The 18,068-nt window shown below is 35.7% G+C and overlaps 1 protein-coding gene across 29 annotated transcripts in view; it reads left to right on the plus strand.

The window, feature by feature from the left end:
• The window catches only part of NRXN1 (neurexin 1), a 723,656-nt gene that overhangs the window by 277,652 nt on the left and 427,936 nt on the right, over nucleotides 1–18,068 (plus strand). For all 29 annotated transcript variants that reach the window (XM_084513032.1, XM_084513021.1, XM_084513050.1 and 26 more), the window contains one exon: nucleotides 14,821–15,259. In XM_084513032.1, coding sequence (XP_084369158.1) covers nucleotides 14,821–15,259 — 439 coding nt within the window. The remainder of the gene's footprint in view (nucleotides 1–14,820; nucleotides 15,260–18,068) is intronic.

The following is an 18,068-nucleotide window of genomic DNA, read 5'->3' on the forward strand; positions in this document are numbered from 1 at the left end:
ACAAAACCTTTAAAGACATGGAATATCTCACAGAGAATAAAAATTACTTGTGTTTGTATGCATGTGTCACTTGACAATTAGAGGTGTTGTCCTTTCCTACCTTTTTCTGGATCTAACATGAGCCAGACCAGCTGAATCTATTAAAAGCAGGTTAAATCTGTTTTTTTAATTTTTTGAGTAGAAAACAGATTATAGTTACGATTATTGCCATAAATGACTTGTTCCACCACTTGCCCTTTCTTTCAGGATTCTAATAGCAAAATTAAATGGAATTTTTCTGATTAATATTTTAGGATGAATGTAACATCTGTTGTTGCTTGCATGATTGTATTTTAAAAGATAGAAGTTAAAGTTTTATGTCCACACACACACACACATGTAATTATTATTTTTTTGATAAAAAAAATAAATAAAAACAGCAACAGTTGGAATTTGAAGGGTTCTTCCCCCCTCCAAAAAACAAACAAACAAACAAACAAAAAAACACAAAACAAAACAAAAAACAAAACAAAACAGAACAAAAACACAGAAAAAGGAACAAAAAAAAAAAATAGTGCTCATTGTATTTCTTTCAGAAACTTTAAACTTGAAACTGGCTAATATTGGACTCTACTAAGGAGATAAGCTTGAAACAGAATTGCTATTTAGGAAATCAAATTCTTTAATTTTCTTTTAATTTAGTCAGGTTCTTAAACAAGAATCATAATATGCAGTTAGTTAAAATACAGTGTTTGTGCTATTAAATTAATACAATCGTATAAGAAAAAGTCTATTTGTTCTCTTTCAAAGAGTGATTTCAGCCAGACAATTTCTTATGCTTAAGAGCTGTTGAAAACATAGGATTCTGCTTTGCTACCACATGCTGAATTCTTTCTAAATATTGACTGGACAACTTGAAAGGCATAATGAGATAGAAAAAAAACTATTTCTTTTTGTTTGATACATACACTTCAAAATATCTTGTTTAATGAATAGAAAATTTGTAGAAGTATAAAATTCTGTATGTCCTTACTGAGCCAATCTCAGTGCCATCTAATTGTCAAATTAAAAATACAGGTATTCTTTGTCTTTTTACAATTATTTTTACATATTTGGTTGAAAGTTAAACTTATATTTTCCTCAGATTTTCATGTAAAATAGTCTCTATACACTTAAAACATTCAGCAAATATCAAATGGAGGTTAAAAATATTTCTCCTAAGTCGGTTATATGAATACCTTAGTATTCTAGTATGCTCAAAGGGGCATTCATTGCAAAGGTCATAATTGTTTTTTCAGGTATTTGATGCTCTAGTTATTTCTAAAGAATTCATATGTTGATATCAACTCAGATAAAAATTATAACCATGATAGCTTGTATGTATTTATTATTTTTATCATTTATTAATAATAATAATAAAAGTCAGGTATCTAGTGTTGGAAAAAAAAATTAAACAGGGTAACTTACATTGGTAAAAGCTTATGTATTTTGGGCCATCTGTGTACATGCAAGCAAAATGATTGAGACAGCTGACACCATAAAAAATGTAGAAATACTTCTGGTTTATCTGCTATTTTGGGGTCCCATTTTTATCAGTTTCAAGATGTGAAAACCTGATGTGCTGAAATAGGTAAGCAAACTTCTGATCAGTTTTGTTAATATATATATATGTATATTATTTCTTATTATAATCTATTTTTTTTATATCTAAATAAATATAGGAGAAAATAGTAGGAACAAATTTATTTTTTTTCCCTGAGAAACAAAGCAAAACAAGCCCACCAAATTTAGTACTTCTTTGATATTTTGTAAATTGGTCCTAGTTTGGTGATAGTAACCTATGATTATAATCCACAATGCCATTTGATAAACTCAGTAAGTGTTTTGCAATCCCTTATTTGGGGTGAAAAAAATAAAATAGCAAACTTACGCTAAGTAAACGTTAAGAACAGATATTCCAAGGTTAAATAAGTCATGTTAATCAGTTTGCCACGTTCTCTTTTCTTATAAGCTTAGAGGGAGATGTTAAGAAGCATAAAAGTTGTCAAGTTCATCATTCCCATGAGACAGATTTAGAAATAGCTTGACTTACAGAAAAAAATCATGCAATAAAAAGAGTGTATCTGTTGAGTCAATGACTATTAATATCAGGGCTGGCTAAGGATTTTAGTTTCCAAGCTTGTCTTTTGAAAGCATTTTGCAGTAGTCAGCTAGGGGACCATGCTGAGAGCTCAGAGATGGAGGAATATCAGAAATAACCTTCAACATGTAACTGGTTGTTTCTTTCACTTTTTCTAAGGTCAGACATGTTCTTTGTATCAAAACAGTCTTCATAAAGTAAAAAAATCATTTTCAAATTTTCTAAGTAGATCAATCATTGTCTTGATTTGTAGTAATCTGTTTTGAAATATCCTTGCACTGTGTTTGAGGGAGAACTTTCTTTTAATCCAAATTGAAACAATTCATTTTAAGGAAAGGGAATAGCTTTTATTACAGATTTTAAAAGTTAAATTTGAAAACCCGGACACAAAAAAAAAAAAAAAAAAAAAAAAAAAAAAAAAAGTGCAACTCTGACAAGCCTTGTATTAAATTTTTTGAATGCAGTTGTAATGAGATGAACACCAACAATAGTTAACAGTATAGATTTGGCGCTCAAAACTCTTTCTTTATGCTTCATGTATATTATTTTATACTTAATTCAATGCATATCCTGCATTGTAGGCCAAATACAATATTATAGAGAAAATAGTGAGAAAATTATCTTTTTTCCTGAGGAAAAGATGAATTTTCCTCCCACTCTTCTGATGTGATATTTCAAAATGAGCTTGATATAAACAGCTTCCTGTTGTATAGTTTATTTGAGATGGAGAAAAAAAGGATTTAAAGGTGAAAACAAAGGCCAGATCATTGCTAAAACATTAAATCCATGTATGCAATGACATGTGGAAGTGAGAAATGTTTAATTGCACTGTCTACCCTTTAGTAAGAATTAATGATCTTTATAAGTATTGTACAAATAATGCTGTGAGGTGTGTTTATTGTGACAGACTTCTGTAAGCAAAAATATTTTAGGAAGCCTATAATATTTTCAGAACAATACACTGGTAAAAGTTTGCATATATATATTGGATATCAATAATCACTCATGCCTTTTGTGAAGGTACTTGTTGGTTGTTCTTTTTATTTGGCAAGTTGCTCTTGTTGAATGTTTTTACACAAAGTTTGATGTAGTATTACATGTTTTTACTGATTATCTGTCAAAAGAATTGATTTTGCTTGAGGATGAGGACTCAGCACAGATCCAAATGGGAATTTTATTATCTGACATTTCTTTAGCGTTAAGCTGACACCAAAGCCTCGGGCTTGGAGTCTATCTGTCAGAATAACCATATTTAAGTATGTGATATCAGGTTCATTCTCTCACTACAGAGGTATGCCAAATCTTGAAAAGCAAGTATGTATATTCCTGTTCCATACTGTAATAATAATGATGGGATTGGTTCAGTAAGCTTATTTGCATAGAATCATAATCATAGAACGGTTTGAGTTGGAATGGACCTCATCTAGTTCCTACCCCCCTGGCATGGGCAGGGACACCTTCTACTAGACCAGGTTGCCCAACCCTATTCTACCTGGCCTTGAATGCATCCAGGGATGCCCCATCCTGGATGGGGCAACCACAACTTCCCTGGGCAACCAGTTCCAGTGCCTCACCACCCTTGTAGCAAAGAATTTCTTCTTTATATCTAACCTAAATCTAACCTCTTTTAGTTTAAAGCCATTACTCTTTGTCCTATAACTACATTCCCTGAGAAAGTCTCCCTCCAAGGGGAGAGATAGGACAGCTTTAACCTCAGTAAAATTAATATAAAATGTCCCACAGGTAGGTGATACTTAAAGGTGCCTTAAAGATAGAAGAGATGCCTTAAAAATATCGCATGAATCAAACTGATTTTAGTCATACACACAGATCAGTATTTGAGGTGGAAGAGTCCCAGTTTTCCTCTTACTTCTCTGCTAAAGTACTACGCAAAATTTATCTTCTAATTTTTTAGAATTTGAGAAGGCAGCATGCTTGGAAATGCCAATTTGAAGAGTTTTCCAGAAATTATACTATTGAATAAAAATTATAAGGGTTCATTAGAACAGGCAGTTGAATTTAAGGAACAGTTTTCCTGGTGATATTCCAGGAATGTGGATGTGAAAAGAAGATGAAAGTTATTGGTATGGCTGGGAAATTTATTTTGTCCAGAGGAGGGCTACGAAGATGGTGAAAGGCCTGGAGGGGAAGACGTACGAAAAACGGCTGAGGTCACTGGGCCTGTTCAGCCTGGAGAAGAGGAGGCTGAGGGGAGACCTCATCACAGTCTACAACTTCCTCGTAAGGGGGTGTCGAGAGGCAGGAGACCTTTTCTCCATTAACACCAGTGACAGGACCCGCGGGAACGGGGTTAAGCTGAGGCGGGGGAAATTTAGGCTTGACATCAGGAGGGGGTTCTTCACAGAGAGGGTGGTTGCACACTGGAACAGGCTCCCCAGGGAAGTGGTCACTGCACCAAGCCTGTCTGAATTTAAGAAGAGATTGGACTGTGCACTTAGTCACATGGTCTGAACTTTTGGGTAGACCTGTGCGGTGTCAAGAGTTGGACTTGATGATCCTTAAGGGTCCCTTCCAACTCAGGATATTCTATGATTCTATGATTCTATAGCTGTCGTGGCAGGGCAGATTTTAACCAACAACTGTATAAACTGTTTCTGTATCAGTATCACAAACAGAAATCAGAGAGTTGCTAACCTAGCTAGATACTGTGCTAGCTACCAGAATGAGACAAGGAAAGTTTCTGTAGTTGGTCAACCAGTAGACAACTTTACTGAATAGACAGCTAACAAAGCAGAAAAGGAAGGACACTATCTACATGGAGGCTAGCTGTGAGTTCACACAATAGCCAAGGCAATTCAATGTAGGATTAGAGGGCTATTTGCTCAGCAGTGGAACAGAAGGTTCTTTCAAACAAGGAGTCAGGAAATGGAGCAGATAAGTCCAAAACAGAAAGCAGCCAGAAAAAGACACAGCCAAGAGCTAGTTATTCAGCTAGATGCAAGAGTAAACATGCAAGTAGGAGAGAAGGGGAAGAAAAAGACAGTAACTTATTATTGTGGAGAAGTAATAAATTTAAGGGACATCAGTTGGCAGCTACTAATGTACTGATGGGAGAGGCTGAAGGAAGGAAAGTTGGTGAGAAATGGAGCAAAACCCCCTTAATTTCACCGAAAGATATGCAGAATTGACGTTATGCATTTAATTGCAGACTATAGTTGCTTGTATGTATGTTGTAAGATGTTTAATATAAAAAAAAAAAATAATGTTCAGATACTTGAAGACATGTAGGTTACATATATTGGTTATTGATTTTTTTCTCAGCATGTTTTTGTCTCTATATATCTTAAGATCACTGACCTCCCAAATTTAGATTCTGTGTAGGGTCTTTTTTGGCTTTTATCTTCAGTTTGAAGCTCATTCTTTGGCTCTTTTTTTTTTTTTTTAATAAAAAAATCGACTTTTGTTTTCCTCGTAGGAGTCCTACCTTAATTAAAGGTATTTCTATTTTCCAATAACTCTGCCACATTGCTTTCAAATGCACTTGAGTCAAGATGTTAGCATAAATATTTATTTTATATTTACATTCTTGTTGACTTTTCCCATAGTTTGTTTCTTATATTTCTGACCTTGAATTTAAAACTTTATGTGGTAAAGATTGGAAAACTCTAGTATTTAAAGAATATTACGCTAAAGAAGCAAGACTTGAACCCTATGATGTCAATCACTGTGTTTTGCTTTACAGTACCTCTTTCTTGCAGTCCCTTGAGAGTTCTTGAGTTTGATCTTGAATAGGAATAGTTAATGGGATGTATTTGGCTTATGTTGGAAGCTTTTTTTTTTCTTTTTTCTTTTTTTTTTTTTTTTGGAGGGAGGTGGGTGGGGACACAAGAGATGGGCAGGCTGCAGGGGTGGCCTCTTTGATGGAGTCCAGAAGCTGCCCCATGTCAGCTAAAAGCTAATTCCATGCAGCTCCAAAATAGACTAACTGCTATCTGAAGTGGAGACAATGTAGGATGCTAGTTATGCCTCTGTGAAAGCTTGATTAAGGAAAAACTGCTGCGCAACACCAGCTGGGAGAGAGGAGTGAGAAACTGTGCAAGAAACAATCCTACAAACACCTAGATAGGAGTGCAGCAGAAGGGCAGGAGGTGCTCCAGGCATGCAGCAGAAGTTCCCCTGCAGCCTGTGGAGAGGCCCCTGATGGAGCAGGCTGTCCCTCTGAAGCCCATGGGTCCCACATGGAGCAGATCTCCGTGTTGCAGCCCGTGGAGGAGCCCCCGGTGGAGCAGGTGGATGTGGCCTGGAGGAGGCTGCGGCCCATGGAGAGCCCCTGCAGGAACAGGCTCCGGACCGGAACTGCAGCCCGTGGAGAGGAGCCCATGCAGGAGCAGGGTATCTGGGGGGAGCTGCTGCCCATGGGGGACCCGTGCTGGATCAGTTTGCTCCTGATGGATGGACCCTGTGGTACGGAGCCATGTGGGAGCAGGTCCTGAAGAGCTGTGTGGAAGCCCACACAGGCTCAGTTCGGGAAGGATGACAGGATGGAGGGACCCCATGTGGGGCAGGGGCAGAGAGCAAAGAAGAAAGAGCGGCAGAGACAAAGTGTTATGGACTAACCATGACCCCAATTCTCTGTCCCCTTGTGCTGTTTGGGGGAACTCTCATGAAAGTGTTGGTCTTCCTGAGCAACTGTTATGCATATTGAGGCCCTGCTTTCTGAGAAGTGGCTGAGCAGTTCTTGCTGATGGGAAGTAGTTTTCTAGTAGTTTTTTCTAGTAGTTTTTTAGAAGTAGTTTTCTCCTTTTGCTTCTGCAGTTTAGTTTTTTTTTTGTTGTTTGTTTGTTTTTTAATTCTCCTTTAATTAAACTGCTTCCAACCTATGAGCCATTTTTCATCATGTTTTCTTACCTTCCTCTTTTGAGAAAAAGAAGTGAGAGGGCAGCATGGTAGAGCTTTGCTGTGTATCTGGGTGAAACCACCACATGGGGAAAGAGAAAAAAATGTAATGTTTTTGCCTTTTATATAGAAGTAGTCTTTAGTAGTTCTAGATGCAATGTGAAGGAAAGGGGAGGAAAAAACAGAAAGCCAGCACAATGAAGTATCGTGTAGTTCTTCCATTTCCAAAATAGTCATTGGAAATAGTATATCATTTGTTTTCTTCCTTTGACTTTATGTAATGTTTTAATGTGATGCTGCTTTCACATCAAATAATACATTTTGTTTTCCTTTTGGTGATTTTTGTTTCTGTTAGTTTTAGTTTGTGACTTATTTCTTGGTAAAAGCTCTATTCCAGTTTGTGAGCTGATAGAACTTCTGTGGAATCAACTTGTTCCTAAATTCTGCAATTTAGATGTTGCCAAGAAATTTCTATGTGTCTTTGCCATGGGCAATTAAAATAAAAGGGGAGGGTGGGAGGAGCAGACAGAAAACTTGAACCCAGTTCATAAAAACAGAAAACACAGCAACCACAGTCAGAAACATTTAGCAGTCTGGCAGCTGACAGCAGGACTTAAAGAGAATAACAAAATAGTTTATTGAAGAGGGAAAAAAAAGATCTTCAAATGTCTTGTGTCCACAGCAGGGTGGAAAACATAACAACAATCCCATTATTAAGGTTGTTGATTTTCAAATTTCTGCTAATATAAAATGTTAAACAATATGCCAATAACCTCTCTCTCCATGAAAGCACCATATAAAGCTTTCTCAGGCATGCTTTTCAGATGTCTCTATTCAGGCAGTCAAAGCAGGAAAGAAAAGAAGCAAGCAGTTCTGATGTCAGTATTTGAAACTCCAGCAGAAGAGCCCAGTAGAGCTGCAAAGTCAGCTCTTACCATTGTATTAATTATGCAAACAAGTGTCCAATGCATGAAACAGAGGTGTTTTTCCCAGTACTGCACAGTGAATTTAAAGTAAAGCAAATAAAATGTTTCTCAAAACAGTGCCCTGTAAAACTCATTATGCCTTACTATTTTTACTCCATTTCCATTAGTACAGGATTAATTTCTAAAAGTGTATGTACTCATTACCAGTGTTTTATAGTCTTATAATAATTAAGATATCTTCCCCGTAACAAATTCTGAGTTATTTGTTGTTCGATTCATTACATTCTTTTAACATCATTTTTTGGTAGGGCAGTGACACTTTACAATAGTCCTATTGATTTCATAGCAGAATTCTGTATAATTGTGCTGGTTTTTATCCATTCTTTTTTGGTACCCAATTGCCTGCCTAGAATTTGCAAGGATATGATAATAAGCAATTCAAATAGAACATTTATTTGTTGTGTGCATTAAGTATATCTGTTTTGTGTGAACAGAAGTTTTAAGTGTCTGTTGTGCAAAATATTCTGTAATATTAAGGAAGATGAGTGCAGAAGATGTTCATGTTGCTTAGTTACAGAAACAATAAATATCACAAAATTATTATCTCTAGTTAGCCATTCAGAGTGTTATTAAGGCACTAGCTAAGTGTATTATCATGGTATAGCATAATACACTCTTAAGCTTACCTTGAGACATGTATTGTTCAAGTCGAACCTTATTGAATCTACTTTCTGACAAGATTGAGTATATTTTATTTTCCTGTTTGAATTGCTAATGTGTTCTGTAGTCTGTAGTTGCATGCTAGAAAGTCAGAATATCATACTCTTTTGTCATAGTGGTATCCATCTTCCTTAAACAGTAAAAGAGGAGGACATTTGCTATCAGAAACGTATGTGTAGATAGATACAACTGACTTCAGATGAGGCTCTGCTGAACCCAATGTCGATGATGCAGACTTCAAGCAAGTTTATATTTTCTAGCGTGTAATGAAATAATGTATCCATTGTACAGGTAACCAAAGAGAAGTTAAGTTCTCTGTGAAGCATTCAGATCCAGGTTAAACCCAGATCTCTGGATTACTAATCCTTATATCTAATAGCAAGCGTTATTGATGTCTTTATCAACGGCATATACAGTGCACCCTCAGCAAGGTTGCAGATGACACTAAGCTGAGTGGAGCAGCTGATAGGATGTACTCATTACCACAAGATGAAAGGAAAGGGGAGGGATGCCATCCAAAGGGACCTGTACAAGCTTCAGAATTGGGCCCATGTGAACCTAATGAGGTTCAACAAATCCAAGTGCAAGGTTTGCACCTGGGTTGGGGCAATCCCAGACAGGAGTTCAGACTGGGATCTCATTGAGAACAGCTCTCCCCTCCCCTCCCCTCCCCTCCCCTCCCCTCCCCTCCCCTCCCCTCCCCTCCCCTCCCCTCCCCTCCCCTCCCCTCCCCTCCCCTCCCCTCCCCTCCCCTCCCCTCCCCTCCCCTCCCCTCCCCTCCCCTCCCCTCCCCTCCCCTCCCCTCCCCTCCCCACCCCTCCCCTCCCCTCCCCTCCCCTCCCCTCCCCTCCCCTCCCCCTATCATTTCCTCCAGGTATTTCTACTGTGGAACCCTGTCCTGTTCTCCTGAGACTTACTCCATTTAAGTAGGACTCCACGGGCACATTTTTTTGTTTAGGTGATCAGGATGAACCCCTCTCTAAGTGCACCATCCCTACCACCTCCACCATCACACACCTATGCACCTCAGAAAAAGTATAAGCATTTCATCTGAGGATAAATGAATTACTCCCTCGTAGCTTTCATTCTAACTGCTAATCTTTTCTCTGTTTCAGAAAACAAAGCCTGTTAATGAAGTTGCATAAACCTATAGGTTTGAATAGCTGATTTCATTCATATTATGTTCAGAAATGCAACCCATTGCAAACCTTTGAACTGGGGCTCTTTTTTTTTTTTTTTGGGGTGGGGGGGTTATAAATAATCTGTAGTTTATTGTATTACTTGACATAATTAGTTTGGAGCTTGGAAGTTATTTGAGGTGTATTAACAAAAGTTAATAAAAGTTAAAAAGTCTCCTCTGAGAGGACATTCATGGATTACTTCAAAACCTCTTAGTGAATTCCAAAACAATCATGACAACTCTCAATGGTCAGTTCTGAATTTGGATTTCTGAAGAATATAACACTGTATGCACAAGGTAGCTCTCAATGAGTATTGAGATTCTAGTGACTGCTAAAACACGCTAATAAAATTGCCTTAGGCTTCACTTACTGTAATCCCATTGCTAGTTTCTGACATCAGTAAGTTATCTCCTGCTGACTACACTGTGCAGCATAAAATTGTAGGTTAGCAGCACCTACCTTAGCCATTTTGGATGGTACAGGTCTCCATTTTAGAGAATTAATTTCCATTGTTATCAGTGAAGTTACAGTAATAAACCCAGTGATACAGGTTTAATGAAAATATGAAAATGCTGCTTTATGGTAATATAAATACATATAAAATGCATTTTTTTAAAACAGGTTTAGAGCCTGGATTCATTCAAATTGCATTTAGAAAATTATTTTTCCTCACCTACCACGTAGGTAAATAGGCTCTTCAGAGCAAGATCCAAACGTAGGTGCTCTGAACTCCTGTTTTATCTTTGATTCTAGAGGAAACCTAGTTGCTACAAATTAGACAATGTGATTAGCTCCTTAGGGATCCTGTTTTGTTGTCATAATATAAAGTAATTTAGAAAAAAAAAAAAAAAAAGTGCTTCATTGTAATTTAAAGGCATTTAATCACAGTGATTGGAAGCTTGTTGCAAACACAGTGGTCAGTCTTCTGAAAATTTTATTTCTCTGATTGTATTTATTTCTTCACTGATAATATTTGAAGTACGGAATACAAAAGAAATCTTTCATGTGGAAAGGGCTGGACTTTGAATTGAAAATGGTGTTGAATCTTAATGCCTTTGCATTTTTTTCTTAGTTTTAAACTTCATGGAATATGGTTAGGAAAGTAGAAAGAACCAGGTTTTGTTCATACTACTGTTTTTATTATATGAGTTGTTTTAATCTGATAGTCGACCTGTTGTGTGTTCAGTATACATCTCTAATACCAACAGTACATTCCTTGTTTTCTCCTTCACCTTTTCTCAAAGTCCCTCATACATTTATAGGTTACCAGCTTATTAATATATTATTATTGGTGCTATACTAGATTTTTGTTGTTATTGAAGACACCATGACCACTGGCAAGATATGTAGTGAATTCTTCATTTTTTCTCCAGAGTCTATTGCCTACTAGGGCCCCAGCTCCCAATAAATTATATTGGGTGTATACATGGTATACCAGGTATATCTTCCCAAAGATATATCTGTGGGAACCATAACTTGGTTCTGCTTGTGTGCCAAGATGACAAGAAGCCATGTTAAGGAGAATGCTGAACTTAAGTTACTATTTGCTGTCTCTTAGCTGGATTTATTTGTTGAAACTCAGCACTATCATATGGCCACCACCTGGCAGGTGGTTGGCCTAGATGATAGCAAATAGGCCAATATAGGCATACCTATATATAGCATATCTTGATGTAAATTGCTATATATAGGTATACCTTTTCTCTCCTGGAAAATAATTTTATCCCTTACTTTGCATTTTTATGTTGCAAGTAACAAGGGAAATCGCTAACTGCTTCTTTTATCTTGGGAGTTTAGGTGACCTTTTGCAGTTTCCAGGAATTAGGTTGTTATATATTTTGAGGACTCTGGTCTTCACTCTTACTTAATATTTAGTGGAATGAATACAGTGAATGAAAGACAAATTTGAGATGCTCTTAATAGCACAATACAATTCCATCAGGGCTAGCATTTTCATACACAGGAAAATTATATTGGTTTGGCTTGGGTATGAGAGAGAGCATGAGAGCAAGCAATCTATTTACTAGGGCCAGCCCTGTAGACGCTAGTAAAGCACATAGATACTGCAAAGATACTGAGTGGTAGGTTGTGCAGGACTGATGGTGAATGTGACTCAAAAGATATTTCTTCTTCCTATCCAAGTGAATTGTCTTCACTTGATTAATTGTGGATCCTTATATTTATTTGGGGGAGAATATACTGAGTTAAAATTAAAGAATGTGAAGGTTATCTTGTGTGAAGTTAGCAATAGATAATATTAGAAACATGTTTATCCTTATGTACCCTGAAGGAAAATAAATAAACAAGTAAATCCTTGAAAATAAGAAATGAGGAGCGAATTTACAAAGTGAATTTACTCGTACACTAGAGGCTGTCAGTCCTGAAGCATACACCTGCATGAGTTATAAAGTAGATACTAGCCTCATAATTATTTTTTACTATTCTTTTTTCCACATTTAATGACGACTACGTTTTGTGAACATACTGCTTTTTGTTTTTCATTTTTTTATTTTTTTTTTTCCTTTTTGCCTTGCTTCACTGATGAGTGAGTACATCCTTCATGGACAGGAAGGTGGGGAGAGGAGCAAACCAGGAATCAGGTTTCCAAATGCCAGCTGCATTCAGTGAACATTTCAGTTCTTTTCAGTTATAGTTTTCAATTATGGTTCATATTTCTGTTTTAATACTGCTTATCTATGAGAATTTAGTTTCAAATTGTCTATTTGTGAGACAAACATAACATAAACATCCTAAGACCTAAAAGAAAATAAACATACTAAAATGTAGATTTAGACTTTATTCTGTTTGCACACAAGGAACGTAATAAGATGTAATCATACACATTTCAGCAGCTACAAAAATTTTAATTGAGATAAATTTCAGTTCTTGCATATTGGAAGAGACATATCATAAAATTGCTTCCTTCCATATACAATATTTTGGGATGCCAAGAATATTTTACTATTGGTAGTATAAAACTTCCAATATTTGCCTCTTACTAAAGTGCTCTAGCAATTTTTCCCCCATAAGATGTGTATTAAAACACCAATCTGGTAACCTGTTCTTGAAAAAAAATATTTCTGGTATTCCTGTCTGCACTTAATTCATCAGATCTTTAAACTATGTTCAAAATTATTGTTTCTAAGTTGGCAAGTGATTTCAAAGCCTATAGAGCTATTTTAGACATAAAGTAAAGCTTAGTTCTCTTTTCAGCTCAGGTTTTCTGACATAGATATTAACTACTAGTTATATTATTCAGTCAACCAACTTTCAGTAATATCAAACAATTTGAATTTATGTCCATAAACAAGCAATTCTCTTTCTATGTTTATTTTTATTATCTTGGTACCTACCTTTGTTTGGTTGTCAATTAGAGAACATTTTCTCCTTGTGTTCTTAATTGCCTTAATTACTTTCATTGTGAACACAATGATTTAGTACTAATAAAAGCCCATTTATTCCTTCTTTTTACTATATCCTTCAGCCTCATTTTAATGTTTTTCAGTCTAGTCTAGGTTGCCCCTTGCAACTCATTTGGAAGAAGTGGAAGCTATGCAAAATCCCACCACTTTCTTGCCATAGAATGTGGTCAAATGTGTTTTAGGACACATTTTTAATTCTGCCATGGTTTATGTAGAAATTTGTTGGGTTGACAAGATTTGAAAAAATTCAATTCTTAGAGTGGGAAAAAAAAAAAAAAAAAAAAAAAAGAAAGAAAAGATGAATTTCTAATTTTTAGTACTATATTATCTTCAAAAAGATTTTTTCAATAACAACTGTTCCTTGTCGTGTATGCCACCTTAGGTCGTTTCTAGCATTAGCACAGTTCTGCCATGCATCCCCTCTCTCTTGTCCATACTATATGACTTCCACTTCAGGTCTAAGCCAATGATTGGTGCTTCAATCAGCATCAGACTACATTGTATATTTGCAACACTGGATGAGAGGTCAGATGTGATCCAGTCTTGACTGTTATATGGTTTGTAGATGAAGAATTCTCAGCACAAACTGCTCTGATCTGCTGAGCTGTTGCTCTTGCTCCAAATTGCTTGCTAATTAAGGCATAATGGAAAACAGAAACATAGAAGAAAGTTTTAGCTTATGTTACAGTGTCATATTCATCTCTTGAACGGTATTTTAGCATAAATCATTTATTGAACAAATAAAAATAATGACAAAATACTTTTGCACACTTTTGCTATTGAAGACCTTCATTTAAGGAGTCATTTTATCCTTGATAACACAGAAATAGTGGCAATTTCAAAATACACTAATAAAGACTAGAACCCTGGGAAATTATTATATCATGTCAGCATTCTCTGGACAGAGTCAATATGTGATTTGAATCAAAAGCATGTGTTGCAGAGGTCAATTGCATTTAAAACTAATATTGTCTTTCATTTTTATCATAAAACTCTTCAGTCAGGAAAAGTATGTAAGTGGTTGTCTTTTGTCCAATTGAACTGGCATAAAGATTGTTCTGGTTTTTGTCTGTTTCGATCTGTATGACGCTATTGTCTCTGTTTTATGGCTTCATGAATAACATGGATGCTACTATTCCTCAGCCCCAAGGACAAACTGAAAAGATGTTAAATTATAAAGTATCTGACCTTGGTGCTTTTTCTGTACATGAACAGAAGAGTTGAGACAGTGACAAAGGGTTAGACGAACAAGAAATCTAATCCTTTTCTAATGTAGTAGAATGACTGTGCAAAGAAAGCTTTTAAGCAATGAAGGCCATACAAGCTAATTTGCAATTGATAGTAGGAATTATGTACCGATTCTTTCAGACTGTTTGAATTAACTCTAAGGATATTTTTAGAACAACTTTGCTCAGTTTAATGAAAACTATTATTAAATCATTAGTCAATAAATTATAGTTATTATATTTGTATGTGTAAATTATCATCCTCATATGCCATTATTATTCTTCTTTAGATAATCTGCTCTTTTTGGATTGTATTTGTTTGGTAAAAGAATTCAAGTCCCTTTAGTAACGTCTCTACTTTGCTTGCAGGTTGTATATAAAAATAATGATGTCAGGTTGGAATTATCTCGACTTGCCAAGCAAGGAGATCCTAAAATGAAGATTCATGGGGTTGTAGCCTTTAAATGTGAGAATGTTGCAACCTTAGATCCAATCACATTTGAAACGCCAGAGTCTTTCATCTCTTTGCCAAAGTGGAATGCCAAGAAAACAGGCTCAATATCATTTGACTTTCGTACAACTGAGCCAAATGGTTTGATTCTTTTCAGTCATGGAAAACCAAGGCACCAAAAAGATGCCAAACACCCACAGATGGTGAAGGTTGACTTTTTTGCCATTGAGATGCTTGATGGTCATCTCTACCTGCTGTTAGACATGGGCTCAGGTACTATAAAAATAAAAGCCTTGCAGAAGAAGGTGAATGATGGTGAATGGTACCATGTGGACTTTCAAAGGGATGGACGGTCAGGTAAGTTTTCTGTTTTAATATTATGGTTTTTTTTGCTTGTTTGTTTGTTTTTATGTTGTATCTGACAGAATATTGGGTATATATGATATTAAAACCATTAGTTGCACATCATCTGAAAAATAGTCATTCCTGTCAGATACCAGAATACAACGACTTTCAGAGATAAATATCTTATGTTAACATTTATTGGGTAATCAGGTACTTAATCTTGCAAGTAAGTGTGTTGTGTACTTCAAAAACAAACAGTAATCTCCCTCTGTGCTTACTTATATCAAATAGCTGAAGTGGCAAATTTCAAGAACAAAAATTAAGGAAAAAAAAAACAAAACAAAAACAACTGTAAGTAATCTCCAGCTCTGGAAGTAGTCTGTCCACAGAAAAAGCACAGACCTTGCAGTCATGTCAGCAGACCTCAGCATAATTAAATGATATGCTAATGTGTGGCTAACTACACATCAGCAGAAATGGAAATTATGTCAATATGATTCGTATTTTACAGTAGTTGATGAACGATCTCTCTGATAATGATATAAATAAAATAAATTTCTAACCTGTTCCTAATGCTACTAAAATCTGTCATAGCATGTAATGCATTTAACTAGTAAAACTGTTCTTGTGTTGCAGCTGCATCTGATCTTGAGTATATATAAGTTGACTTCATCAATATCTATTAATCGGAGGACAGACCGATTCTATGGTATCTTTCCTGTAGTTCATGCCAGGATTTAGCAGGGTGCTGGAGGGAATGATGTACAGAGCCTGTCATTTAGTTCATCGAAGAATTTTCTAATTAATATCCAATCTGAAGCTTATATGTATTCCAAAATTGCATGTTGAAAAAGCAAACCTTACCCCCTTCTTTTGGCTTTCATGTTGTTCTCCCACTTCCTTCCTTCTGCTGACTCCTTTTCCATGACTTGTATTTATAACTGTTTTCTGAAACTTTTCACCCAGTCTTTGTTTTATGACTTACTTTCTAAATATACACAAATCAGATTTCAGATTGAGCAAATGTAAGTGCAGGTTGAAACTGAAGATTTCAGTCAAATTCATGCTGAAAGTCAGATCAAATTCAGTTGATTTATCTGCTCTAAGATTGTGAAAAACAATGATTTGATTTCTGAGTTTTTCAGCTTAGAATTCAAACAGTATGTTTGATTACAATATCAGTATGTCAGTTAAGTATTTGCTTTTCTTCAGTTAAAAAAAAAAAAAGTCTCAAAAACCTCAATTGTGATTGAACATCCAGTGGTTATATTATTTACACTACAATCTTCATTTCAGAAATCCTTCTTAAGTGGTGTTTCAGTGATTCATGAGGCATAAATCCTGTAATAAACTGCCCATTGGATTCTACTGAAAGCAAAGTTTATTCTTACACTCAAAGTGAACACAACCATGAATAAAATAAATGCTTAGCAATTGTTTATGTTTGAAGATATGTTCTGCACTTTTGCTTCACAAAAAACTGCAGATCATGAGTGCCATTAAGAGAGTCTATGTTGTGTTATATTTAAACCTTTAGAGCTGTTGTTGGACTTCAGCAAGAATGTGTACTAATTTTAGGAAGCAGTGTTCACCTAAGGATGAGGATTGCATATTATTTTTAAGTAGAATTTTAAATAGTCAAATATCTTCATAAAAGAAAAAATAATTCTATTAACAGCCGAACTTTATATACCGTGTTACTCTTGCAGAGCACCATATCACCTGTTTGCCCTGAAACATTAAACTATTACCAGAAATAGCAAATAGATATGTGGACATGTGAATTGATGTTCTGAATTTTTATCTGAAATCTGAACCAGACATCAAAAAACTTTCTGTGATTTCAATACATACAGTAATACTTTACGGTGTGAGAACTACTCATAACAGTGGCAATGATGTTTTTCTTGATGAAAATACTGACTGAGTAGTATCTTAAACCATCAGATTTAACCAAATAAAATGAATGCCTAATGATTAAAATATAAAGTGAAGTATATGTTGCATTTTTTTTTTCAAATTGAAACAGGAAATATTGATATGTTATGTTTAGATTATTTCTTCATGACTTATGCATGTAGGTCTGATATGTTTTCTTCCATGAATAATAAAACCCATCTTAATATTCCAGGACATTTTTTCATTTCTTTTCTCTAGCCCAAGCCAAATATATGGGAAATTATATGGATTCGATCACTTTTCAGTTGCTCATCATCTGAATTTTTGTATAAATATACCTTATGAATATACCTTGTTTGAATATACATTATATATATATATATATAAAAAAACAAAAAACAAAAAACACCTCGGCTTTTCCTAAGCTTTCTTGTTGCTGCTGATAAAATACTTCCAACCTTTCAAATATAAATGAAGCAATTCTCCTGTTGATGAATAAAGAGATCAAATAATCTCACTCTATTTTCCTTGTTCCCCCTTCCTCTATTCCCCCCATATGTTTTGCAGCCTTTTACTCCTACCCTTCAATCCAATGTAGAGTGGCTTCCTCAGATAATCGAAAGCTGTGACATTTCTCAAGGAGCTTTGCTGATTTCCTTGACTTTAGCATTAGCTGGATCAGCAAGTACTCAATTTATTTTTCATTCTTTTCTCTCTTCTGGACTCTTAGTTGCAGGGAGTATCTACTCTAAAGTACAGCCTTCGTCCTGACCTTGTTGGAGGCTGGGGCAGAGAGAATGTAAGGAATGAATTTTATTTAGACCACGTTTTTTATTTGTACTCATCCAGGCACTATTCAGTGGTAATTCTGCTGATCCCCTGAGATTTTGGGAGATAGAAGGAAGAGGGAAGAGGTGGTGCC

The sequence above is a fragment of the Aythya ferina genome, assembly GCF_964211825.1.
Source record: "Aythya ferina genome assembly, chromosome: 3".
Lineage (NCBI taxonomy): Eukaryota > Metazoa > Chordata > Aves > Anseriformes > Anatidae > Aythya > Aythya ferina.